Source organism: Streptopelia decaocto (assembly GCF_964273445.1).
Source record: "Streptopelia decaocto genome assembly, chromosome: 1".
NCBI classification, from domain to species: Eukaryota; Metazoa; Chordata; class Aves; order Columbiformes; family Columbidae; genus Streptopelia; species Streptopelia decaocto.
The window spans coordinates 202,642,118-202,665,700 of record NC_138663.1 but is presented as its reverse complement, the minus strand read 5'-3'; the positions used below and the strand labels follow the sequence as shown (position 1 = coordinate 202,665,700).

Below are 23,583 nucleotides of genomic sequence, written 5' to 3'. Positions count from 1 at the left end.
CTGACGGCTATTTCTAATGCATGGTAATTAAATGAGGGTTTAAAAGGAAGTCTGATAGCTACAGCTTCCTATGCAGGCCTGATGATTTAACAGTTCACTGCTATCAGGGAGAGTTCTGTTTCTCTATGCAACCTCCTCCATCAAACAGCCAGGCGTTCTCCCTCCTTTTTTGGTACCAACACTGATTTTCATCATACCCTTACATGAGGTACTGTATCTCAGTAGCCTGGAAAAATACTGACATCCCACACTCCAGGTTAGTTTAGATCAGTTCACAGAAGGACTGATGAGAGGCAGTTAATGCTTAGGAGAGGAAGGCACAGCATGGGGAAGGCAGGTGGAAGAAATGGAGTTCCCCTTTCTAGAGGTGGAGAGCTCTTATTTCAGCTCCCTGCACCTGTAGATCTCCAGCCTCACATTTGCTGTAGAGGTGATGTAAATGCTTCAGCCACCTCACCAAATTTTTCTGTACTCTGCAAAACTCCTCATGTTTTCACATATTCTTTTTACTTGGCTCTACCCCTTTTCACAGTATGTCATCCTGAATAGCCGATTCTACCAAAGTATTTTTAAAAGTCTGAGAGAAAATAATAAGACCCAGGTTAATAAAATAGAATGATGCCACACTGTGGTTTTATTCCTGCTAACTTTACTATTTATATGGAGTTATCATAACTAGAAATCAGATATTAGAACTTCTCATGTCCATGGTTAAATATGAAGTCACCTTTGACGCTGACTGAATGCACCTCAATTAACTAGGAGCTGGAGGGTGGGGTTGCTAAAGCTGTCCCAGTTACAGTGATTTTGATTATTAAAATAAATTGCTTGTGTTCAGTTGTTCCACAAAAAGTTGTCCAGAGCCAAAATGAATATTCTGTATATTTTTTTAGTGAATGATTAGATCAAGTGTTTGCAGCCCATTGAGAAATGTTAAGAAGCATCCAAAGTCTGATATAAAACATCTGCCTAGATTCTGCATAAAGTTTATCTTCCCTTAAACATACTTATAATGCTGCTGAATATAAGTGAAAGAGTTGATTCAAAAGTATATACAGATAGATCTTTTCCAGTTAATATTCACAGAAATTTCCTAGTATTGCTACATCAACTAATCTCAATGATCATGTGCTGTGGCCATCAGCAAAGAAGGCCAAAATTGCTGCCATCAGTTCCTGTGAGTTCTGGCCAGACGGTCAATGGACATCATTCTTCATAGTTAATATTTAACTCTGATCTCCTGATTGACAGCTAGGTAACATAGCATTCACCATTAGGCAAATTTCGGTGGACAAGATTTTCCCTTTGAGAACTCATTGCTGTTTATGTCACCATGCAGCATCTTTGGTAATCCTGATCCACATCTGATATACTGAAAGCCTGCAGTTATCCCTAGGCATTAGCATGTTCCTCTTTCTCTCCTAAGTCCAGACTCACTTCACCTTGAAATCTTACAATTTAAGCCAACTCTGCCTTCTCCAGCTGTACCAATTATGTTTTCTACTCTGACCTCCCTTTAATGTCTCGATTTTGTTGCCATACTATTACAATTAGAAAGATGGATGGCTATTATGTCGTATTGGTTCCTAGATGCCACAGCTATGATTTGACCCTTATTATAATTATCAGTGTTTTTATGCTAGATGCTTTTCCCTTGTTTGAAGTAACAGAAAATGCAAAGCCCAATGAGGGAATTTAGGGTGACAAAGTGCAATCATTTCAAACAGATCAGAGTCCCAGTGGGGTCTAAAACTCAAGTTTCCAAGTTCACAGAATATAACTCTATTCATAAGGCATCTCTAGCCACATCTCAATTAATATTTTGTGTGACTCAAAGAGGAGCAAATCCAAAGAGCGAAACAGTTGGTGCTGAGGACCTGACTTCCATGTTATGCATGTGGGTTTTGACATGGAAGGGGTTCTTTCACACTAGCTTCAGTTCAGTCCTGTGGACTGAATACCCACTGATGGTTGATACATTTTAGATTTTCTCGAAAAGGAATTCAGCTTGCAAAGTCAGAAACTGTCCTGTGATGTGACTCACAGCACGAAGCAGAATGACTGCTGGGAGATTCACTTTAAAAGTATATTGCTGATCCTCTTTCAAATGCTAGTTCTTGGTCCAAATAAAGAAATAAAGCAAGTTTTCAAAATGTGTGAGGCATTTCCCAAAGAGAAGAGCTGGGCATCCTGGAGAGCTGGACAGGGAAAAATTTAATGAAATATAACAAGGGCAAGTGTAGAGTCTTACATCTGAGCAGGAACAATCCCAGGTTCCAGTATAGGTTGGGGAACAACCTATTGGAGAGCAGTGTAGGGGAAAGGGACCTGGGGGTCCTGGTTGACAGCAGGATGACCATGAGCCAGCACTGTGCCCTTGTGGCCAGGAGGGCAAATGGCATCCTGGGGTGTATTAGAAGTGGGGTGGTTAGTAGGTCCAGAGAGGTTCTCCTTCCCCTCTACTCTGCCCTGGTGAGACCACATCTGGAATATTGTGTCCACTTCTGGGCTCCTCAGTTCCAGAAGGACAGGGAACTGCTGGAGAGAGTCCAGCGCAGGGCAACAAAGATGATGAAGGGAGTGGAGCATCTCCCGTGTGAGGAAAGGCTGAGGGAGCTGGGTCTCTTTAGTTTGGAGAAGAGGAGACTGAGGGGTGACCTTATCAATGTTTATAAATATACAAAGAGTGAATGTCACGAGGATGAAGACAGGCTCTTCTCAGTGACAACCAATGGTAGGACAAGGGGTAATGGGCTCAAACTAGAACACAAGAGGTTCCACTTAAACTTGAGAAGAAACTTCTTCTCAGTGAGGGTGACAGAGCACTGGAACAGGCTGCCCAGGGGGGTTGTGGAGTCTCCTACTCTGGAGACATTCAAAACCCGCCTGAACACCTTCCTGTGTAACCTCGTCTGGGTGTTCCTGCTCTGGCAGGGGGATTGGACTGGATGATCTTTTGAGATCCCTTGCAATCCCAAACATTCTGTGATTCTGTGAATTTTCTCCATCTTGCAGACCTGATAAACTGAAACGATATTGGGAAAATGCTGAGGATCAGCACAACAAACATGTCATTCACAGCCCTTTTTTTTATTATTATTAAGTTGTAAAGATGTTTTAATACGTCTCAATTATGCTCCCTCATCCTACAGCTTACAAAATCTGTGAGAACAAGACATCTCCAGGAATCAAATCAAATCAAAGAGAGAGAGCAGAGAGGTTTTGCAGTGTGGGTTAAATAGTAGAACTAGCAATAGGTTAAGAAATAGACTGGGAGGACAACAAATTTTTCTGCTTTTATTCTTCTGGAAAAACCCAGAGATGGATCAGATGGTTGAGCTGACTTTTATTAGGAGTCCTTACAAGTCAGGAGTAAGCTTTGTTGTCAGCAGACTGAGAAGGGCTACCAGCATCAGAGTTGAGGTATGCACAGATGACCAAAATAAAAACTACTGGAGAGACTCATCTTCCAGTATTTCCTATTTTGAAGCTGACTTTTGTGACTTCTTCTCAAAGCACATACTTTTAGTGCCCTCTAATATAACAGAAATCCACAGACTCTCATCCTACAAGTCTGACTGTGAAAGATTATTGATTACTTACCAAATCTTTTTGTAAAGATTGCAGCTTGTATTGTGTTGGCTCCTATCAATAAAATAATATGTTCTATAGTGACAAAAAACATAAAGTGACTGATTATATAATGAGATACAATAGCCTGTTTTATCTTAGGAGCATATAAATACAGAAATCAAAAATGAAAATAAAGTGAATAAATTTTCTTAACATGAATAAATGTATACACATAAATGTTTGCAGGGATTATGTTGCCTTTTAACAGCCAGATACAATGGACAAAGAAATTTAAAAATATAAAGCAATTAAGCAGTACATTTGCTGACATGCGGCATTAGCTACATGGCAGGAGTTTTAATTTAGCTTATTCCAATTTCATCTTTGCTATGCCTTTGAAATATATTAGCACTCCTTTATGTGTTTTCCTAAGCCCTTGTCTAAAAAGCTGAACGTAAATGAAGTGAAAGTAGGTACTTTGATCTTCGGTGTTACTGGAAAAAGAATTAAATGCATTGTCACATCAGCATGTGATTTCCTCTTAAATACACAGGCTTTGCTGATCCACGGACTGCAATATCAAACATATCTCAAAGTGGTTTGCACAATGCACTTCACATCTACATGAATGGCTCCATGTCCCAAGTACAAGGTTCTGCAAATGATCCTGTCTTTGTACTACACCATGCATTTGTTGACAGGTGAGTTTAATTCTTCTTAGTAAACCTGAATTACTTTGTGTTTTTACAGTGTGCTTTTCACCTACATTTCAAAACTACGAATATTTTACATGTCTTTACATGCACAGCTTTTTCAGACATGTACAATTGAGCTCTGCTCTTATTTGAGAACAAGTGTCTTTCCTAACCTGTCTGTATGTTCACTGGATTAAATATAATTTGAGAAGTTGACAAATGCATTCATCTTTTATTACCAAGGTAAAAATAGTTCTTCAGTGATGTCACAATGATTAATATATATGGATGTGCATGTCAGGAAGTTTGGACCAAAAAATGTGTGACTCATTTTCACACGACAATAATAATTTGGAGCAATTCCTTTACATTCTAAATGTCAGTGCTGTTTTAATTTCTATTCCATAAGGAAGAACTGAGTGTGTTATTCATAAATAAAGAAGCAAAAAATCTGTATTTCAGTGTAACAAACAAAATTGTGACTGTTTTTTGATGAAAGAGAAGAGTACAGCTGTGCAGACTGAAAGGAAAGCAAACAGAAGGATATCATGTTTATTAATAAGAAAGGGTAGGAGAACACAGTTTTGCAAGACAAGAGTGAAATTGCTATGTTAAGAACCTCATGACCAAGATTTAATGGTGACCTTAAAAATTTCTGTGTCACTATAATATCTGCAAATGGATACAAACAATCTACTGTAAACTGCATTACACTAAACTGTGATGACTGAAGAGCTATAAAAAAGAAAGTTAGCTAAGCAAAGGACAGTAAAATCACACAAACACCATTTGTTCTGGAGCAGTTATATTTTGTTACCCATCTTCCTCTGTGTTCCCACATGTACTGACCATGACTTGGCTACTGCAATGCTTAGAACAAAAGAACTATCACTCTTGACAAACTTCTGAGACTTTTTCATAAACACTCAGAAACCTACTGACTGAGACCCTGCCTGCACACAGCAAGGTGCTTATTGAGATGAAAACCAAAATGTTTTCGTTATTGTATTTAGCATTCTGGAGGTATCAGTTTTGTAATTCTTCTATGTGAAAAGCTTTTTTTTCAGTACATTTTGAAAGTTGGACAGTGTACCTTACCTGTGATTTAGCATCTCAGCCCACTGACTGCTTGACAGGATGGATGTACAAGGATTTCAGGTGTGGTTACAAATTTTGAGTTTGGCACCTGGAAATTAACTTTCCAACATCTATGCTATTAAAAAATGGATCATTTGAAAATTCAGAGAAAAAGAACACAGAAGAGAAAGCATTATGCTCTGCAATATCAAAAGAATCGTTTTCCTTAGACACTCACATTTGTATAAAACCCACGCATCTCTTAGCTCCCACTCATTGCAGGGCTTAAGTAGCACCTTGGTCACCATGCTGACCTCTCCCACAGAGGCATTTCAGTCATAGGCATTATGAGCCCCTGGAAATACTTTTCATAGCTGTAGCTGTTAAACCTTTTATAAGGCAAAATTAATTGCAAAAGATAACATCGTTAAAACCTACTAGTGTTGAGGGAATAAATCACTGCACAGGCACTGTGGGGGCAAAAGAGATAACCATGATGCAATCTCATCCCATCTGCGGCAGAAAGAATATTACAAGTGCTTTGCAGCTGCTGTGTATATGGGCTTTGGTACACACGGATGTAAAAACTGATAATAATGCTGCCTTTTGTATAAGTGACAGAAATGCATTAACATGATTAGGGTTACTTAGCAGCCTTATCCATGACAGATTAATCATGCTTTTAGTTATAATTAATAAGTAGGTGACTGATAGGTACGTACAGTACCTTTAAAAAACCTTGTTCCTCTCCTACACAGGCTTAAAATCTGAAGGGCTGTGAAGTTCTTTTCTGAGAGGCAAGCAAGAATACAAAGAACAGAGTAAATGGGAGAAACTGTCTCCACAGCAGCAGAAGTACTTTTTTTGGACCTTATCAACTGTTCCCTTTTGGGCAGAACACTTTCGAGCTGTTTGCTATCACTACCTTGGGCTATTGGCCTTTTACTAACTTTCTGTTTAAATATTTTGCCAAGGAGAGCATTTGTTCCAGGCCTTGGTGAGGACATGGAGAGTTGTGAGATGGGGATTTACTGGTAAAAGGTGTAAAAAGACTGGACACCAGCAACCACAGGTTTGCTGGGTCTTGCAAAGGCAGGGAACAGCTCTGTGTCAAGAAATCAAGACTGGATACATTTCAAGCATCCATGTAGGACCCAGAAGAAGGTTTCCTCACTCCACTGAAAACTCCTTGAGTGAAACTAAGCATGTAGTTTGCTGTCCCAAACTCACATCTCCTGTAGATGTTTTTCCTTCCCCTTGATTTCAACAAGAGGTGCTGAAAGACTTTTGAGGAGCTGTTGATCTGAGCTTCAGCTAACCCATCTGTAAAGTGGGTGATATTAGATGCCTACACAACAGGGACGCTGTCAGGGTAAATGCATTAACGACTGTGAAATGCTCAGTTATGACCATAATAGGAGTGATAGAAGTAAGGCAATAGATCATTGGAACTCATTTTACATAGAAACATATGGTACAGAGGAGGATAAACAAGTGTATACGGAGTCTGTTGACAGGTGTGAGCCAAATGTTAGGAGCTGCTTTCCAAACTGAGCAACAGTCAGCCTCCCATCTGCTGTTCCCCTGCCTTTCTTATATGGGTCTGATGCACAAAATGAGGGAAGGATGGACTGAGCAGAGGTGTAGTTGAGATCTCTCAGGTGAAAAGCAAAGAATTTGCTTACAAACTTTTCGCTTTTTTTTTTTTTTTAGGACATCCTCTTTCAGTAGTGCAGAAGTATAAAACTACCCAGGCAACAGTTTTCTCAGGAATGATAAATCAGGCTCCTTGCCTTCTCGTTTGCTACCTAGAAGATGTAGGGATCAAACCTCAGTATTTGGTAAAAGCAGCTGACCACCCTGAAAATTATTAATTGTCAATTGAATAGCTAAAAAAAAAAAAGCAACAAAATATACATTCAGCAAAAATGACTGCTTTTTTAGCTCTCTGAAGCATTTCTCTTAATTGCAAATCTCTGCTATTCAGATATGCTCTACAGTCAGCACAAGGGAATAACAAGGGAGGAGTCAACCCACTCAAGCTGGAAGGAGCAGCTGCAGAAGCAGTGAAAGCACGGACCCAGAGTTCCACTTGAGCTCACCAGGGTGTTTTATTTGCTCTGAAAAGGAACTCTTTCCTCTGTGCTGACTCTTTCAGACCCTCCATCCCTATAGCCACATAGTATCTTCTCCTGTTCCCCCACACTTGTCCTTTAAAATAATTCTTTCATCTTTATTCTCATTTGTTCAGTACCTCTCCTCCCCTTGCCTACTACATGCTACCGCAACAGTTCCCCTTGTAAACTACAAGAAAAACTAAATAACAATGGGGAAAATAAGTTGCCATTCAAGATCTTCATAATACTTTATCCCTATACAGCAGCTAATGCAATAGGGACCCCAGTCTTACCTTGTTCATAATTTCTGCAGTAACGGAGAGGGTTTATTAAATAATATGGATGACTTTCAAAGGCCCCAATTTTACAACAAGCAATTTAGAACTGATTTTGTACAGAAACACAACAAAGTGTAGGCTTCCAGTCTCTGGCATCTCTAAAGTCCAGTCTTGTTAGACTGTTTGTACAGCTGGACCCAGATTGTCAGTTCTAGTGGTTCCACTGCTACAGGACCTTTTTCTCCAGCTTTCATGAGTAACCACACAGCTCAGAATACTGCTGCAACCATCATTGCACTAAGCTAATTCTCTGTCCAAGTGTTCCTCTCTGTTCATACCCTTCTACCATTTCTTTGCCCTCTGTCACTTCAGATGAACTGCTGATCTCTATTTTCAAGGCCCTCCACTGCCCAACTCCAAATCATCCCTTATTCATTGCTAAGGAATTCACTCACCCCTCCAATAAGTTTGTGATATTAGTCTCTGTCATACATCTGTTTGGCATTCAGGTGAGTCCCTCCATAATCCTCCTCATTGGCATTTGCTTACCCTACACATCCATAGATTCAATCACTGTACTTCCCTTAGACATGACACTTGCAAAAAAGCTCAGACATTGGTAAGCTGAAATCTTTACTTAGTGTGTGGACTGCTGCGGTCCTACTGCATGGTTGCCTAGTCCTCCTCACATCTGTTTGTATCCATCTGCTGGCCTTTGTCCTATGTGTAAATTTTAAGCTCTGTCATTAAGGGACTGTCTAATTGCCATGGTCTGTGCAATGTCTGACAAATTCTTAGCCTCTGACTACGACTCTTGGGTATCAAAGCAACATCAGCAATAGGAGATAGATAGCAATTTCTTCATTTATAATTATATGAAATGGTAAGGACAAGGTACTGTTGGACATCCCTATGCTGATCTTGTTGCTTCAGTTACTCTTTTGCTTGCTGCCACACAGGACTAATATCTTGCATCAAAACCACAAAACATTCTGCCGGGGTGTATATGTATTTGTGTGTGTGCACACATACTCTCCCAAAAGCAAGCACAAGGTCACATAAGGAATGGAGACACTCTCATTTACAGCCACATACTTGCATTCACACTTCCAAGCAGGTGCAGGAGAAACTGTCCTATATACCATCTTCAGAGCCCAGTGAAAATGCCACTAATTCTGTCTGATCAAGGCAAACATCTCTGTGCTGTTCAGCAACATCAACTGCCATAGATTCCTCTGCAGGATGCTAAAATGACCCTTCTGCTTCAGTGGCAGGCTGGCTGGAGCTGGGACCTTTAGGAAATGTCAGACTCTGTCTTATCTGAGGATCTAACAATAAAATGTTCATTATTGTATTGTTTATCAGTAAAGTGCCAAACTGAAAAGCATGTATGGGACAATTTGTTCAAAAATATGCTAGAGCCCAAAATCTACACATCCTGATTTTCATGCCAGCAACACCCCATTCCGTAAGCCAACGCTATGAACACTGTCAGTCCCTGTGGACTGAATATACTTGTGTTCATGACCATCCCTTCTCCTTCCACCCAAGAAAAAAAAAAAAAAAGCATTATATTAAAAGTTATTTTCTTGGAAAATACTTTAATAAGAGGAAATTTGATTTTCACTCCCAGGAGACGTCAAAATAAAATCTTCTTATTTTTACTCTGTTTTTCAAACAGAACATTTACTCTTAAATGTCATCTCATGTTTTTAAACCAAAAAATGGCACGAGAAAAACCAAGTTGTTCTCTTGTTTTGAGATGTTGACAGGAAACAAGGACTTTTTTTAGCAGTTCAAAACTATTTGCTTCAAGAATTTGGAACATTTGGAGTGAAAGCATTCAAGAACAATCATTAGAAAATCTTGTAGGGCAACACTAGGTTTCCAGACTTGTTTAATAAATGAAATAAGAGCCATTCCTTACCCTGAACTGTCTCCAGTGGGAGGCAACACAGTCACAGCATGAGACCAAGGAGGTATTATCCCTGTTTGGTACACAGAAACTTAAAGACACCAAATTAAGTGACTTGAGCACAGCTGAGATGGATATTGTAATACAATGATATATCAGCTAATAATAAAGCAGTGTAAAAATGGAGAAATCACTGCATAAACATGAAGTGTATGATTAATTTTCTTCCTTGATAAGAGTCTTCCACAATAAGAGTTACTGCTTTCTGAGGTATCTTTGCAAAAAAAATGATGACACAGCCTAAAAGTCACATTTTTCTGAAGCTGAATAAAATATGGCTCGGAGCCACATGAAACCTGTTAGACAAAGGCAGGTCAAGAGCCTGTCAGTAGCATTATACCCATCCTTCTTCATGGTGTCAGCTCAGGATCTTACTGTCTGTACCCACCCAGCACTGTACCCTCCCAACTGCCTATGTAAAGGTAGTGCATGAGGTGAAGTCATTGCCATAATTGTCCTTGGCAGGAAGGTGAAACACTATTAAAGTCCATCAGCTCTGCTGAGGCACCTTTTTGTCTTTTGATTGGATAAAGCTACTCAAAATCTGGAATATTGTGTCCAGTTCTGGGCCCCTCAGTTCCAGAAGGACAGGGAACTGCTGGAGAGGGTCCAGCGTAGGGCAACAAAGATGATGAAGGGAGTGGAGCACCTCCCTTATGAAGAAAGGCTGAGGGAGCTGGGTCTCTTTAGTTTGGAGAAGAGGAGACTGAGGGGTGACCTCATTAATGTTTATAAATATATAAAAGGTGAGTGCCACGAGGATGGAGCCAGGCTCTTCTCGGTGGCAAACAATGATAGGACAAGGGGTAATGGGATCAAGCTGGAACACAAGAGGTTCCACTTAAATTTGAGAAAAAACTTCTTCTCAGTGAGGGTGACAGACACTGGAACAGGCTGCCCAGGGGGGTTGTGGAGTCTCCTTCTCTGGAGACATTCAAAACCCGCCTGGACATGTTCCTGTGCGACCTCACCTAGGCGTTCCTGCTCCAGCAGTGGGATTGGACTAGATGATCTTTTGAGGTCCCTTCCAATCCCAAACATACTGTGATACTGTGATACTGTGAAAATACTTCTTTTTACCTCTGCACAATAGGTAGCACAGAGTGTTCATTTAAATTCATGTTCAGAAAATACTATAAATACAAACACCCACAACACATGTAATGTGTGTATAACCCATTACTTGTGTATGTAGTAGGACTAAGTCTGGCAAACTATCACTCCACCTCCAAATCTCTTCGGGGAGTTAATTTCATTTTTGCCTTGCATCCTGGGTGGCAGTTGCCTATCAGTCCTCTTCTTCCTTCCTTGTGTGTATTACATGGCTCCTACCTGGAAGAGATCTCTGGTCAGCATTCACAGCTATGTCCCACCATCAGGCTCTGCGGCACAGCAGCAAGGCAGCCTAGCTCTCAGCCTTCTCTGATGCTTAATAAAATCACCTCATTACCAGCAGCTGCTGTGCTGGAGGCTACCATATCACAGAAAACAACTCGTTCTTATCAGGAGGGACATCAGAGAAAGAAAACTGCTTCCCAGCAAAGCATTTCATAGGAGGGTGGGCCAGGAGTGACTTTGGTCACAAGACTGATTGGCACACAAGCGTGAGATATGGAGCAGATCAGCACTGAAGGGAATGGGAAATTCAAGCATGGAAATTTTTAGAAATTAAACAGGGAAGGATTTGTCTTAATTTTGTTTCTCCTTGGGGATGTCCACAAATGTGCAGGAGAACACACACTTACTCTGTTGCCACAAGCCCTCAGCTGGTACTGAACTGGAGCTGCTAACCTTCCCCTTTTAACCTCTCAGGCTTAGTAGCATGTTAACCAGAGCTACTCAGCTTGTTTGATGGAGATGACTCACTCAAAGTGGGCTCAGTATGTGGGTAGAGTGAGTTCACATCTACTGCAAAATACCACATAAATATATCCACGGAAAATAGAGTGTAAGTGGGAAGGTTGGGGTGTTGCTGAGAAACACATCTCCCCAGTATCTTTCCTCTGATACTCCCATGTCTGGGGCTGAAAAGCAAATAATACCTGGAGATACTGAAGCTGGACTCCTAGCATCTATCTCAGCAAGGGTGGGCAGTTCCTTCTACTGCAATTGCATAGCAACAGAAAAAATGCAGGAACAGCCCTGGAGGGTTACACCAAGGTCCATCCAACCTGTATCATGGCTATAGTGGTGGCCAGAAACAAAAGCAAAGGAGTATTGGTTTAAAGGAACCCTCCTCCAGAAGACCTCCCTGCTTTGCCTATTGGACAGACAGGGGCTGTCTCTACATAGTACACTTGAGGTTGCACCTGCACCTGCACCTGAAGTAACCCACACTCTTAAATAAGTTCTTTAGCAATGCACAGATAGACCATACAGAATCAGAGACAGAGAGAAATAAGGACAGGGAATAGGCTCTGGAGAGAAATGTTCTTTTTGTTGATTAAGCATATATAAAGCCTATAACACTGCTGATCCATCTTGCTTTACGGGAATGGCAAGAGGAAAGTTAAACAGACCTCTTCTGGATTATATGTGAAATACAGTAGTTGGCAATCTCACCTACTATGTCATTTTTCAGGCGAGATGTTTGTAATGACCCATTCTGCTCTTAAAAATCAATAGTATAGTAGGAAGTTCAGTTCAAATAGTCCCATTTAAAGTATATGTTTCATATTACTCTTACTGCAAGATTTTAGTTCAGCCAATGCAGTTATTAGAATGAATCACTTCGTACTCTGCAAATTATGCAAGCGATTAGTGGCTTTAAAAAGGAAAGGTTACTTTGCCCTGAAACTTGGCAAAAGCTGCATAGTTAGTCTTCACCTATTCTCTTAAAGCTGGAGGAGGAGAAAGCTCTCTCTGTGACACAGTGATCAAGACAAGCCCTGATGCAGACAGCTAGCATAGCATTGAATTTCCTTCCTGCAGCACTTCTGCAGTAATAGCTGCTGTAATTGTCCAAATTGTAACAAATCACAGGAAAACATGGTACTTTTCTCACCCACATGTAGCCACCTTCTATTCATCAAAAGAAATTATCACTTTGCTACCATAGATGTGATTTATATGTTACCTGCCCTTGTGAACCTCAATAAAGACAATCTCTCAGTCTCAAAAGAACTGAATTACAGAGCACAGGAGTGGGTTACAGAGAATCAGTCCAGCTACCTCCACAGCAGCCCATTTTAATCTGCTTGTTATCTTTCTCTTCAGGGGAAACTAGTTATTAAACTTTGGAGCAGCTGGCGTTTGTGCTATCTCTTACTTCAAGTGATGTTTTCCTGTTAGCTGCAAACCATGACAAAGATGAACCTGAGAAATTTAACACAGGATATACACTCCAGCAAATGTTAACTTTTTTTTGTATCCATGCAACACATAGTTGCCTTTGCATTTCCTTATTTACAAAGCACACAGGACAAAACATCATGTCTCATCTATATCTTGGCTCTTGCAGTGTTGGACAGCAATGGAGACCTAAATTTGAATAAGAAACAAATATTTCTAACCAAAAAGTTCCATGGTTTGACAGCAAGGGGTGAAACAATACACATGATGATAACCATTTTAGGGAAGAAGAATTTATTCCCCGCACGTAGGTAGAAGCATTGACAGCTTTGATTGGTATAAAACAGGGGCTGACTTGACCATGAAAAGTGAAGAGTTTAGGTCAGATATCTGACTGAATCTCAGCCCAGCAAAGCCTCACATAAAGTCATCATTTCTTTCCAGCAGAGATGCAGAATAAGCTTCCATGGGACTTAGCTTGCTTTGTCAATAGCTGCATTACGATAAGGCACTACCCAGTCCTACACTAGAGAATATTCACATTCCTCTGCACAGATTCCTACAAAATTTCCAACACTCAGCTCCTCCCTTTAGTGTCATGAGCAATGTGTCATGCTCAGCTTATCCATTATCTCCTTCTCCAGTAGGAATAAAGCTCTTTATGCTGTAATCCATCAGCAACTGAGCAAACATAAGCTGGGCTCAGCATTTGTTTGTTCATCCTACCTGATTTTCCAAGAAGGCAGAAAACGAGAATATTTCTGTGAGGTTCATTGTCTGGGAAAGTGGGATACAAGGCTGCCCAGCAGGTAACGCTTCATGGTACAGGAGCCATGTCCCAGACTTACATGCAAAGGGGTTGAAACTGAAAGCAGCTATATGGATTTTCTGGGAAGAGCTAGGTATTTTGCTGTGTGACTCACGGAAATCAGCATAGCACAGGGAGAATAGAAATCCAGGACTTCAGCAGCTCTAAGAGCAGCACTTGGTCCTACGTTACCTGCAGTGATCCCTGCTCAGGATTGTTACATCTGAATCCTCTGTAGGACTCAGGTGCCTCAACAGCTTTTTCCCACAATGGAGGGTGGAGGCGCTGATGCCATTTTTATTCCAGAGGAGAAACACTTGGAGCAGTACATGATTACTGGAGCAATGACTGGAAGCTGTGTAGCCCTCTGCACCCAAGTGAGCACGCTGAGCAGCAATGAGAGATCCAACTGTGTCTTCGCCAAATGGCTACAGAAGTTTAAATTGTTTGACATAAAGAGGAAGAGTTTCAGCTGGAAAGGCTGAAGACTCTTTCTCTTCCCCTAATCCTACACAGGTGTTTAGGGCATTTTAAAGACACGGGGAGGGGGGAAACTGCTCTAAATCACATTGGTAGAAAGAATATTAAAAATAACTTCAGCAGCTGCCGTAACCTTGAAGCTTTCAACAAAGTGAGACATGGGCAAAGAAAGTGGCATTGGTTGTCTCTTAGATGGGATTGATTGTGTAGGACCATACCTTTACTGTCTCCTTCCCTTTTGTTTCCTTTATCTGATAGTTTCTAAGCACCCAGTTTGAGCAGTACCATAAATGAGAACAAAGGAGATGGAAGGAAGTACAGATGCTTATAGTGGGATGGTGAAGAAGAGCTGTGCCAAGATCCTCAGGCACCACATGGCTCTCCAGCTCTGGTGGTACTTTGTAATGGGTGGGAAGGTGTCAGTACAGTGCACACTATTATGCCTCATCCAGAAAATGGTTCTTTAGGGGGCAGCTGCAGCCAGTGTCAATCTGGCTGGAAAAGTAAGGGGCTTCAGGTCATCTGCACATTGCTCCTCAGTGTTGCAGATGGTCTAGTCCACTGGGGTCCACAAAAACAACCTTTTTGTTCCGAAGGTGAAGTAGAGGAAAACAACAATGTAGGCCAGATGTTTTCTGTAAAAGTATATTTGTACTTCAGAGACATATAATCGATATACATAGAATCATAGAATGGTTTGGGTTGGAGGGGACCTTCAAAGTTCATCTAGTCCAACCCCGCTGCCATGAGCATGGACATCTTCACCCAGATCAGGTTGCTCAGAGCCCCGTCCAGCCTGGCCTGGGATGTCTCCAGGGATGGGGCATCCACCATCTCTCTGGGCAACCTGGGACAGGGTTTCACCACCATCATTGTAAAAAAATTTTTCCTCATGTCTAGCCCTAAGTGATCACGGAATCTCAAGAAATTATATGCTCCAAGAAAAAAGCCAGGAGCACAACCTTATATGAGGGAACAGCTCCTCTGGGCTAAAGCATCCTTATTTGGCTGTTTTGTGCAAGTCTGTTTTTAAAGTGTTAGGTGTTGCTGAATCTGGTTGCACAATCGAGGTATGGATACCACAGATCCAAGGTCTCAGGTTTAACCAGTAGGGAAGCTGAGCAGGTGTTCCCATTAGGCACACATAAACACAATAGTTATATATATTCATATGCATATATGCACATGGGGTTGACTGGCTGCACAGATTGACACAAAAAATGTAGCACCACAAAAATTCCAACAGCATCAACAACCTCATCCTCTTGCCCACTTTGGCTGACCGGGATGAAAACCTGTTATGGGAAAGTACACATACATCTATAGATACATATACATTCACAGTCTGGATTCGCTAGTAACTGGCCTAAGACCATTAACTGGCCCTGGAACCCCTGGTCTCCCAGTTGCCTCACCCACAGGCAGACACACACATGCACAAACAGGTCTCTCCAGCAGCTGATTCAGTGAGTGGCCCAGAAGAAACCTGACAGTGATACTGCAAAGGTCTGTGGAAGAGGCATTGTGTCCGAGGATGCTTGCTGCATGCTGCAGCTTGGAAGTGATGGTGGAAACCTGGGTGTTCCCCAGGAGCTGACACTGGACACAGAGCAAGCACTGTAACCCAGGACAGTCCTCAGCAGTGATTCAGCAGCCGGAGAGAGACATAGCCTCAGAGGCCTTGGGTGAGTTTCTCACAACAATTGAGGGCAGCATCTTAATTTTTAATCAAACACTTGGTTTAAGACCAGTGCAATTTGCTTACAACCTGCCTGACAGTCCCTGTAGTGTTTTTAGCCAACTTAAAAAGAAAAAAAAGGGCACTGCAATATAACCACATACATTGGCAAACAGCACATTGCCTTGACTTTACAACCTCAGCATCAGCAGCTCTTCCAGGACTGAAGCACCAATGTTTCTCCCAAATGTTTGGGATGGGAATTACCTGAGGTGACTTTGTAATACCAGCTGACTAGTGCCAACTTTTAAAGTGATGACTACTGTGTAATCGCAGTCCTTGGACTGGCACTTCAGCTTTCCTCAGTTTGTTTCCTTTTCCCTTTCTTTCTAAATGCAAATACATGTTGCTTGCCAATTTCTTTTATAGAATCTCAGATCTCATGTTACTGAAATAAATCATATAAATGAGTTCTAAGCAACAATGCTCGGTCTTCCTTGTGCCATAGTTAGCCTGATCTAGGCTCAGTCTCACAACCGTAGATGAGGAATTAAAGTCTCTGTCAAATCTGGCACAACTAGTGACATGGCTTCATATTTGAACATGATGAAGTTATTAGTGGCTTTCAAAATTGCCACCTAGCAGGTGAACCATTAGTACTGTCTGTGTGCAGGCTTTGCTGAGGCATGGATTTATCAGGCTACTAGAAACAAAGGGCAGAGTTTCACTGCTGCTTTAAGTCAGCTTAACATGGCACCAAGGTTAAAAAGAAGAATCAGTCCTGCTCACTGATTAGTGCTACCTCTGTTTCTCCCTTGTGCTGGTACTGTCTGTCACACAAAAGCATAATGAATCAGGTCCATGACTTTATCTCACCTCAGCTATCCCAGAACAAATGAAAATAAATGAGATGTTTGGTTTTAAGCTAAATCAGTTCCTTAATCTTGGTTATGGCATGGTTGTGCAAGTGCTTACAAGGAAAGTGAGGACATGGTAGGAGGAAAGCAGGACTGTGCCTTCTCTAGTGGTACAGACCTAGACTGACCATGACCCTTCACCATAACGGGACGGTAGTCCTCCCACTGGGGACACCTGCAGTGTCACACATGTTCCTGGTTGCCTGGCAGAGGAATTTATATGGAGGTACCAAAACCTTTTCTTCCCCCTTTCCCTATCTCCAGCTGTCCTTAATAGCAAAGCAAAATGCACCAGATTAAACTTCTCCTTGAAAATCTTCCTGAAGGGCCATAGATTTACATTATGTGTCAGTGTCTCTGCAGTAGTTCAATACAAGGGAATCTTTAATAATAGATATTTAAGGTCTGGTTTCTCCTCCTACACCACAATTGGTGAAGTGCAGCTCTGCTCATGAGGGGGGAAGGCACACTGTTGGGAAATGGCTCTTAGGAGAAACTCTTCAAAATTATAAATAAAATGCCTACTTTCATTGTTTACTTTACTTTTTCCAGGTTTTAAGATTTCTTTCCTGTGAGCAGCATCTTTTTTCAGAGTACACAACACTATCTGGAACAGTATGAAGTTATCCAGCTTATATACAACAGTGCTCTCATACTCTGCTTGATATTTCCCACTGGCAACATACACCCATTTATTTCTTGACTCATCCTTTCACTAGCTATAATCCCATTGCATATATTATTCATAGAATAATATGAATTCAGAAATACATATTGGTGGCCTTTTTAAAATCATCTTCAAATGACTCTTATTTCCCCCCCATTCTTTAAACCAAGGGGTTTTTTATCAAATTAATTTTCCACTAAGGCTCATTTCATTTCACTTTGTATAATCCAGTATGTACGGCACAGAACAAGGAAAACATTCATGTCTATTTATATGCAATTAAATGGAAGTGATATATCCATTTCTTTTATAGATGGCTTTAATTTTCTCTGTAAAAGCACCTTATCACACTACAAGTCTTTGCAAAAGCAAAATATATTTCCCCAGAATGAAAATTTAAACTACCAAAGCATCAATATACCAGGTGGGAGTCTTTATTACTTTTTACCACATACCATCTCTTTAGACCCATCAGTGCTGGTACACACAAGTGTTAAACTCACTAACAGTGAGAGAGATCTGTATACAGATACATAGCAAAAAACTTAAATAAAATTGAGACTGTATGTTTTACAGTGGTATAACCTGACTGCAAGAGCTATCATAGTTTGGTAGGCACAAACTGGCCCCATAGTTGAGGTCACACTCCACCACAGCATGTCTAGTGTGAATTAGGTAAGTAATTTTTACTCTGTGCCTATTTTCTCTAAAGTAAAATGGTGCCTCTAACACTTTCTAAAATTCCTCTGATGTGCAGAAAGAATATTCTTTGCCTTTATGACTTTATGGGGATCCCTCTGACCAGATAACCTCCTTTAGCTATTTCTGCATCAAGCAAGTGGCTCCTGACTGAACCGGAGAGTTTAAGTGATAGTGAATTTATCATGTCCCTAACTCAGTTTTTCCATTGTTTAACTACAAACACTGAACCTTATTTTAGCTTAAATTTGTCTAAATCCAACCCACTCTACAATATTAAAATACTGTTTCTTTCCACAAAAAGGATCTCTGCATAGACTGTTGATCATTATAATCTAGTAATTTTAAAACCTTCAGTATTTACTTTGATTAAAAAAACACTACAATATATTTTCTTCTTCAGAAGTGCAATGTAGAGAGATCGAGCCTTTCTGAGTTCTAAATGTGAGATAGGGCATCTTTCAAAATTCAAATTATTCTCCTATCTCTTTTGGTTCCTTAGGCTCCTATTTGGGGCATGCAATTTTGATTTCTTCAAGCAAAGAAAGAAGGGTTCCAGATGGAAACAGTCTTTGTTCTAATGTAGATACAATTATTTTTTAATCTATCCAAGGCCTTTAAATAAAAGCTGTTTCTTCTGAGTCACTTTTGCTTGCTGCTGAATAAATACAAAGGGCATTAGGGCTGTAAGGAGACTGATCTCCACTGCAGTTAGTCCATTTCCATATTTTAAATTTCTGTTTGTTAAGTCCTGATCACCCATAATCCTTCTAGGTAAGTGTTGTCACCCTGAAGGATTTATGTTTTTTTTCTTGATGTATCCCAGGTTCAGTTCTTCCCATTTCCATTCCCTAAATAAAACTCCTGATGACTTTTGATTAGGTCTTCTCTTCTTTCCTTTATCACTCCTTGTATTCTCCACCACGCTTGCATCCCATCTGCTCTCTCCAGCTCTGCCAACATGTCCCAAATGATGCCAGTCTAGCTGGGATTGCTATACTAAAAAGTCTCCGTGTCTGGAAAATGTCACTCCTACCTATACAAATAACTAATTATCTGTTTTCCCTCTTTGTCTACGTGCTGAGTAGGAAAGTAACCAAACAGATTGCAGTAGGAGTCGGACAGATTTCTCACTCTTGGAACTTCTGTCCAGTACTTCTTTTACACAGAAGAAATATGGAGACTGGATATCACAGGACCCTAATCTGGTTCTTTAGCTCTCTTTTTGTCACCTTTAGTCTCATTACATCAAGAAAGGGAGACAAAGTGGAGTAAAATGACTCTTCAGTTGCCATTTAATTCATAGTCCTGCTTTGCTAGGTTCTCAGGGCCAGAGTAGGACGTGGAGGTTCATATGAAGAGCATAAAATAGCAGTGGTTTGCCAAGATAGCCAACAATTCAAGGGAGTTCGGGTCTGCTGCTCTGCCGCAAACTTGGCTTTTCTACCAGGAACTTACTCATTCCACAAGGCAAGTAACTAATTGCATCAGCATTTTGTCTCTCTGCATGTATCTTTAATCCTGCAGCCTTAAGCTCTTCCAATTTTGCAGCTACGGAGCAAAGCATAGAAGTCCGTATTTTCAAGGCACTAAAAGCAAATAACTTACAACATGGCTGCTTCTCAGGAAAGAAAACTCCTCTCAACAGTAAGTCGATCAACAGTTATTGATGGGAGTACTGATTGCTCTCTGTCACAGAAAACACATGCCCATTATCAGATAAAGCAATCATTTCTGTAGACCAAGGCACATGAAAGAATTGTCAGATGATCCATCAGAGCTGTTCAGATGTTTCTCTTCGCCTGCAGGAGAGAATCACACTACATGAAGGAGAGCATATTTGATGATAACTGCCTTAAATGCAGCCAGAGATTGAGAAAGCACCTTATTTGAGAGAAAAAGTATCCTACAATGCGTATTTCAGTAGTCCCAGCATTCTGAAACAAAAGACAGTGTGATTATTTTCTCCAGATATACCTTTCCTTTTTGGCCCAAGTTTTTCAGTTAAGGAAAATCCCCAAGGATGGGAGCACTGTGCTAATGTCACTACCTGACTGACAGCAAAAACCATAGGCTACTTGAGGATTTCAGTTTTCCTTTAAAAAAATGTATGAAGGGAGTTAAGAGCCTCAGCTAGGAAGTCATAAAATGTAACTGTCTGATATTAAATGGCTTATGGTACCCAACAAGAACTATTTGTATTTCAAAGAAGAGATGCAGCTTAATTCATACCCTCTACATGAATTTTCTCCCCAACTAGATGCAACTGGGAGGTTTCTTCTTCCACTCAGCTGTGAAACTTTTCCTGAAATAATTTTGCTTACAAAATATGAGCAAGGCAGGGAAATGGCAGTGCCCCCCTTTTAAAAGGAGAAATACAAACAGGTGAGAATGTGAAAAATACTGCTGATATATTAAATCTGTCAGTTTTCTCAGGCAAAAGAAGAAAAACATGACTATCACCATCATACATTATCTTGCCAAGGCAAAATGAGTATTGTGAACCCATCTTACTGAACAAGCTGGGAACAAGACTTTAAATGAAAAGAATAAATGTAACTTTACCCAACTGCTTTAATAGCATAGATAATATGATTCTAATCTTTCAAAGTGTCCAAATAAAAAGCCAAGATACATGCACAGGGCCAGCTCTCCTAAAGGGAGCAGTAGAAGGTATGACTCTTTAAAACTTTGACAGATGCTTCTGAGATTTCTACAGTGGCATACAGATATGTTAGAAGAAAGAGATTTCAGTAAAGATTATATGACTTTATGCTGGCTAAAGGAGAGAATTGTTCATAAACAACTCAATGAATTGTGCAATATATCTTGTACATCAGCACAACTCATCAGTATCAGAGGCATACGATTGCATCTAAATCTAAAGATCAGCTGCAAGGATAGACAATTCAATTCTCCCACTACTGCTAAGAAAAATTTGATATCTAATATGGGAACAACACTGCAAAAGGGGAAATCCAAAAGTACGTATGTTCATTTCCATGGAAATGCTTTGCATTTGCATCCTGTTTGAAAGATTACTGGCCTAAGGATTCTTCTTGAAAGTGCTTATGACACTGCAAAGTTTAAGTCATCCAGAGAGGATGTTGCATTTCAGGGCATGCCATGCAAAGCTATTTCAGGCAAATGACGACTTGCAGCTCTGAGCCATGTGCTTGTCAGCCCTCCAGATTTTCATAATGTCACTTCTCAGCATTTTCAAAAAAATCAGACCCCAAGAAGTACATTTAAACATTCAAAGGTTAGGGTATGGATGGTCACAAAATCTTGAAAGCCTGATCCAGGTCCTGTATCTGCCTTCTTCTAAAAATATTACCATGTCCCCATAACCAAAGTATCTCTGTACGTCTAATGGCCCTGTAATGCAGGGGAGAACTATCTCAGCTCACATCTACAACTGCTGGGAAAACAAGGCACTGACAGTCGGGGTGCCCAAGACACGAATAAAAGCCAGGCAGGGAAAGGACTGGGTTCCAACACACACAGTTACTTCCTTCAAGCTACACTAATGTCCTGATTTCCTTTTTATTCTATGTCTTTTTTTAAATATTACTGAATTTCTCTCTGTTGTTTTCCAAAGATGTAATCTGATTACAGAGTGTCTATTCAAAGTTTCTTGTGATAACTGCAGCTGAAGCCTTGATATCATTGTTTAAATTTATCCATCTAAAAGCTTCAGCTGAACATTATTATTCTGACAAGAGTTTTTCTAGACAGGGCTGATGAAATTAACTGAAGATGAGAGCCACAAATGAAGATTTTAATCCAGATTAATACCTGCTTTGTTAAGGGCTGACAAGGTGTATGAACATAGTGAGGTTTTAATCTATTAAATATTTTGATCCTAAAAAAAGAACCAAGGCTTTGGCCCTACCTCTGTTTTGATGAGTGTGAGAGGGCTCTAATTTAATGGGGTAAGCATTTCTCAACATTTCTGTCCAAAGACAGGAGGTAAAATTCTACCAGCAGAATCCCTGGATGCTCTGCAGAGATCCTGATACTGCTGAGCACTTGCACTTAGGATATGTGTTTCTGAGAAAAACCGAGTCCCTGAACAGCTGGTTATTAAATCCAAGCTGGGGGGAAAGTCTGTGTCCTCCACTCAGAGGTGAGTGTCAGGGAGCAGCAACTATTGAGCCAAGATCTCAGTTAAAGTGCAATCTACAATCTCTTTAGACCATTTCCACCTCTTGTAACTGATAAATTAATTCAGTGATGACTCCCTGAGCTTGATGCTGATAATTCCCTCCTACCAATATCTTCTGATCAAGCATGAGATCACCTTTGTTCATGCACCTGCATCTGCTCTCCTTACAGCATCTTCCCACCTCCTCTTTTCCAACCTGGCACATCAAGTATCTGCTGTCAAGCCAAGGTCACCCTGTAAACAGCAAGGGATCAGGAAAAGGATCTAAGGATTGAAACAAAGTGAAGAGTTGAGCAGTCAAAGCCCAGACACAAAGCAGGAGAACTGAGGATTAATTTTGCTTTCCAAACACATACACTAGTTGACTTGAAAATGTTGATACGAACTCTTCCCATACCGCAGCCTTCGGGCTTTCTGCCTTCAAGTTAAAGAACAGACATACAGCTCCACAGACAGCTAATGGGAGAAACTGTGGCAGAGAAAAATGAAAGGAGCAGCTGAGGTCAGAGGTATGGGTAACAGCTGCTATGGGGTTTATGTGGCAAGTTTTTGGTAGCAAGAGGGCTGCAGGTGTGGCTTCTGTGAGAAGATGACAGAATCTGCCCCCATCTCGGACAGAGTCAATTCCAGCTGGCTCCAAGATAGACCCATTGCTGGCCAAAGCTGAGTCCATCAGCAACAGTGGTAGTTCCTCTATGAAAATATATTTAAGAAAGAGTAAAAAACCAAATCTGTGCAACCGTAGCTGAGAGGAGAGAGAACATGTAAAACAACTGTGCAGACACCAAGATTAGTGAATAAGCTATAGCTGGGGAAAGACTCTTTCCTGAAAGGTGACCTGCTTCATGAAGTTTTTGGACTCATATAGCTAATAACTTCTTCCTCAGATGTTTCTACCTCTTTGGTGATGTCAAACAACCATGGTGTAACCATACTTTAATCATAGAATCGTTTTGGTTGGAAGACACCCTCAGGATCATTGAGTCCAACCATAACCATGTCCATAGGTACCTCCTCTAAATGCCTTTTAAACACCTTTAGGGATGGTGACTCCACCACTTCCCTGGGCAGCCTGTTCCACCCTTGGTGACAGTGGATAGAAGATAGAGTACTGAGCAGCTGGCAACAGGACCATCCAAAATCAGCCATAAATGTTTCTG

At 40.8% G+C, this 23,583-nt stretch overlaps 1 protein-coding gene across 1 annotated transcript in view; it reads left to right on the top strand.

Moving 5' to 3' along the window:
• Window positions 1-23,583, top strand: part of TYR (tyrosinase) — a gene marked incomplete at its 5' end in the record, with an annotated part of 50,761 nt that overhangs the window by 17,642 nt on the left and 9,536 nt on the right. The window contains one exon of the mRNA XM_082057812.1: window positions 4,127-4,274. Coding sequence (XP_081913938.1) covers window positions 4,127-4,274 — 148 coding nt within the window. The remainder of the gene's footprint in view (window positions 1-4,126; window positions 4,275-23,583) is intronic.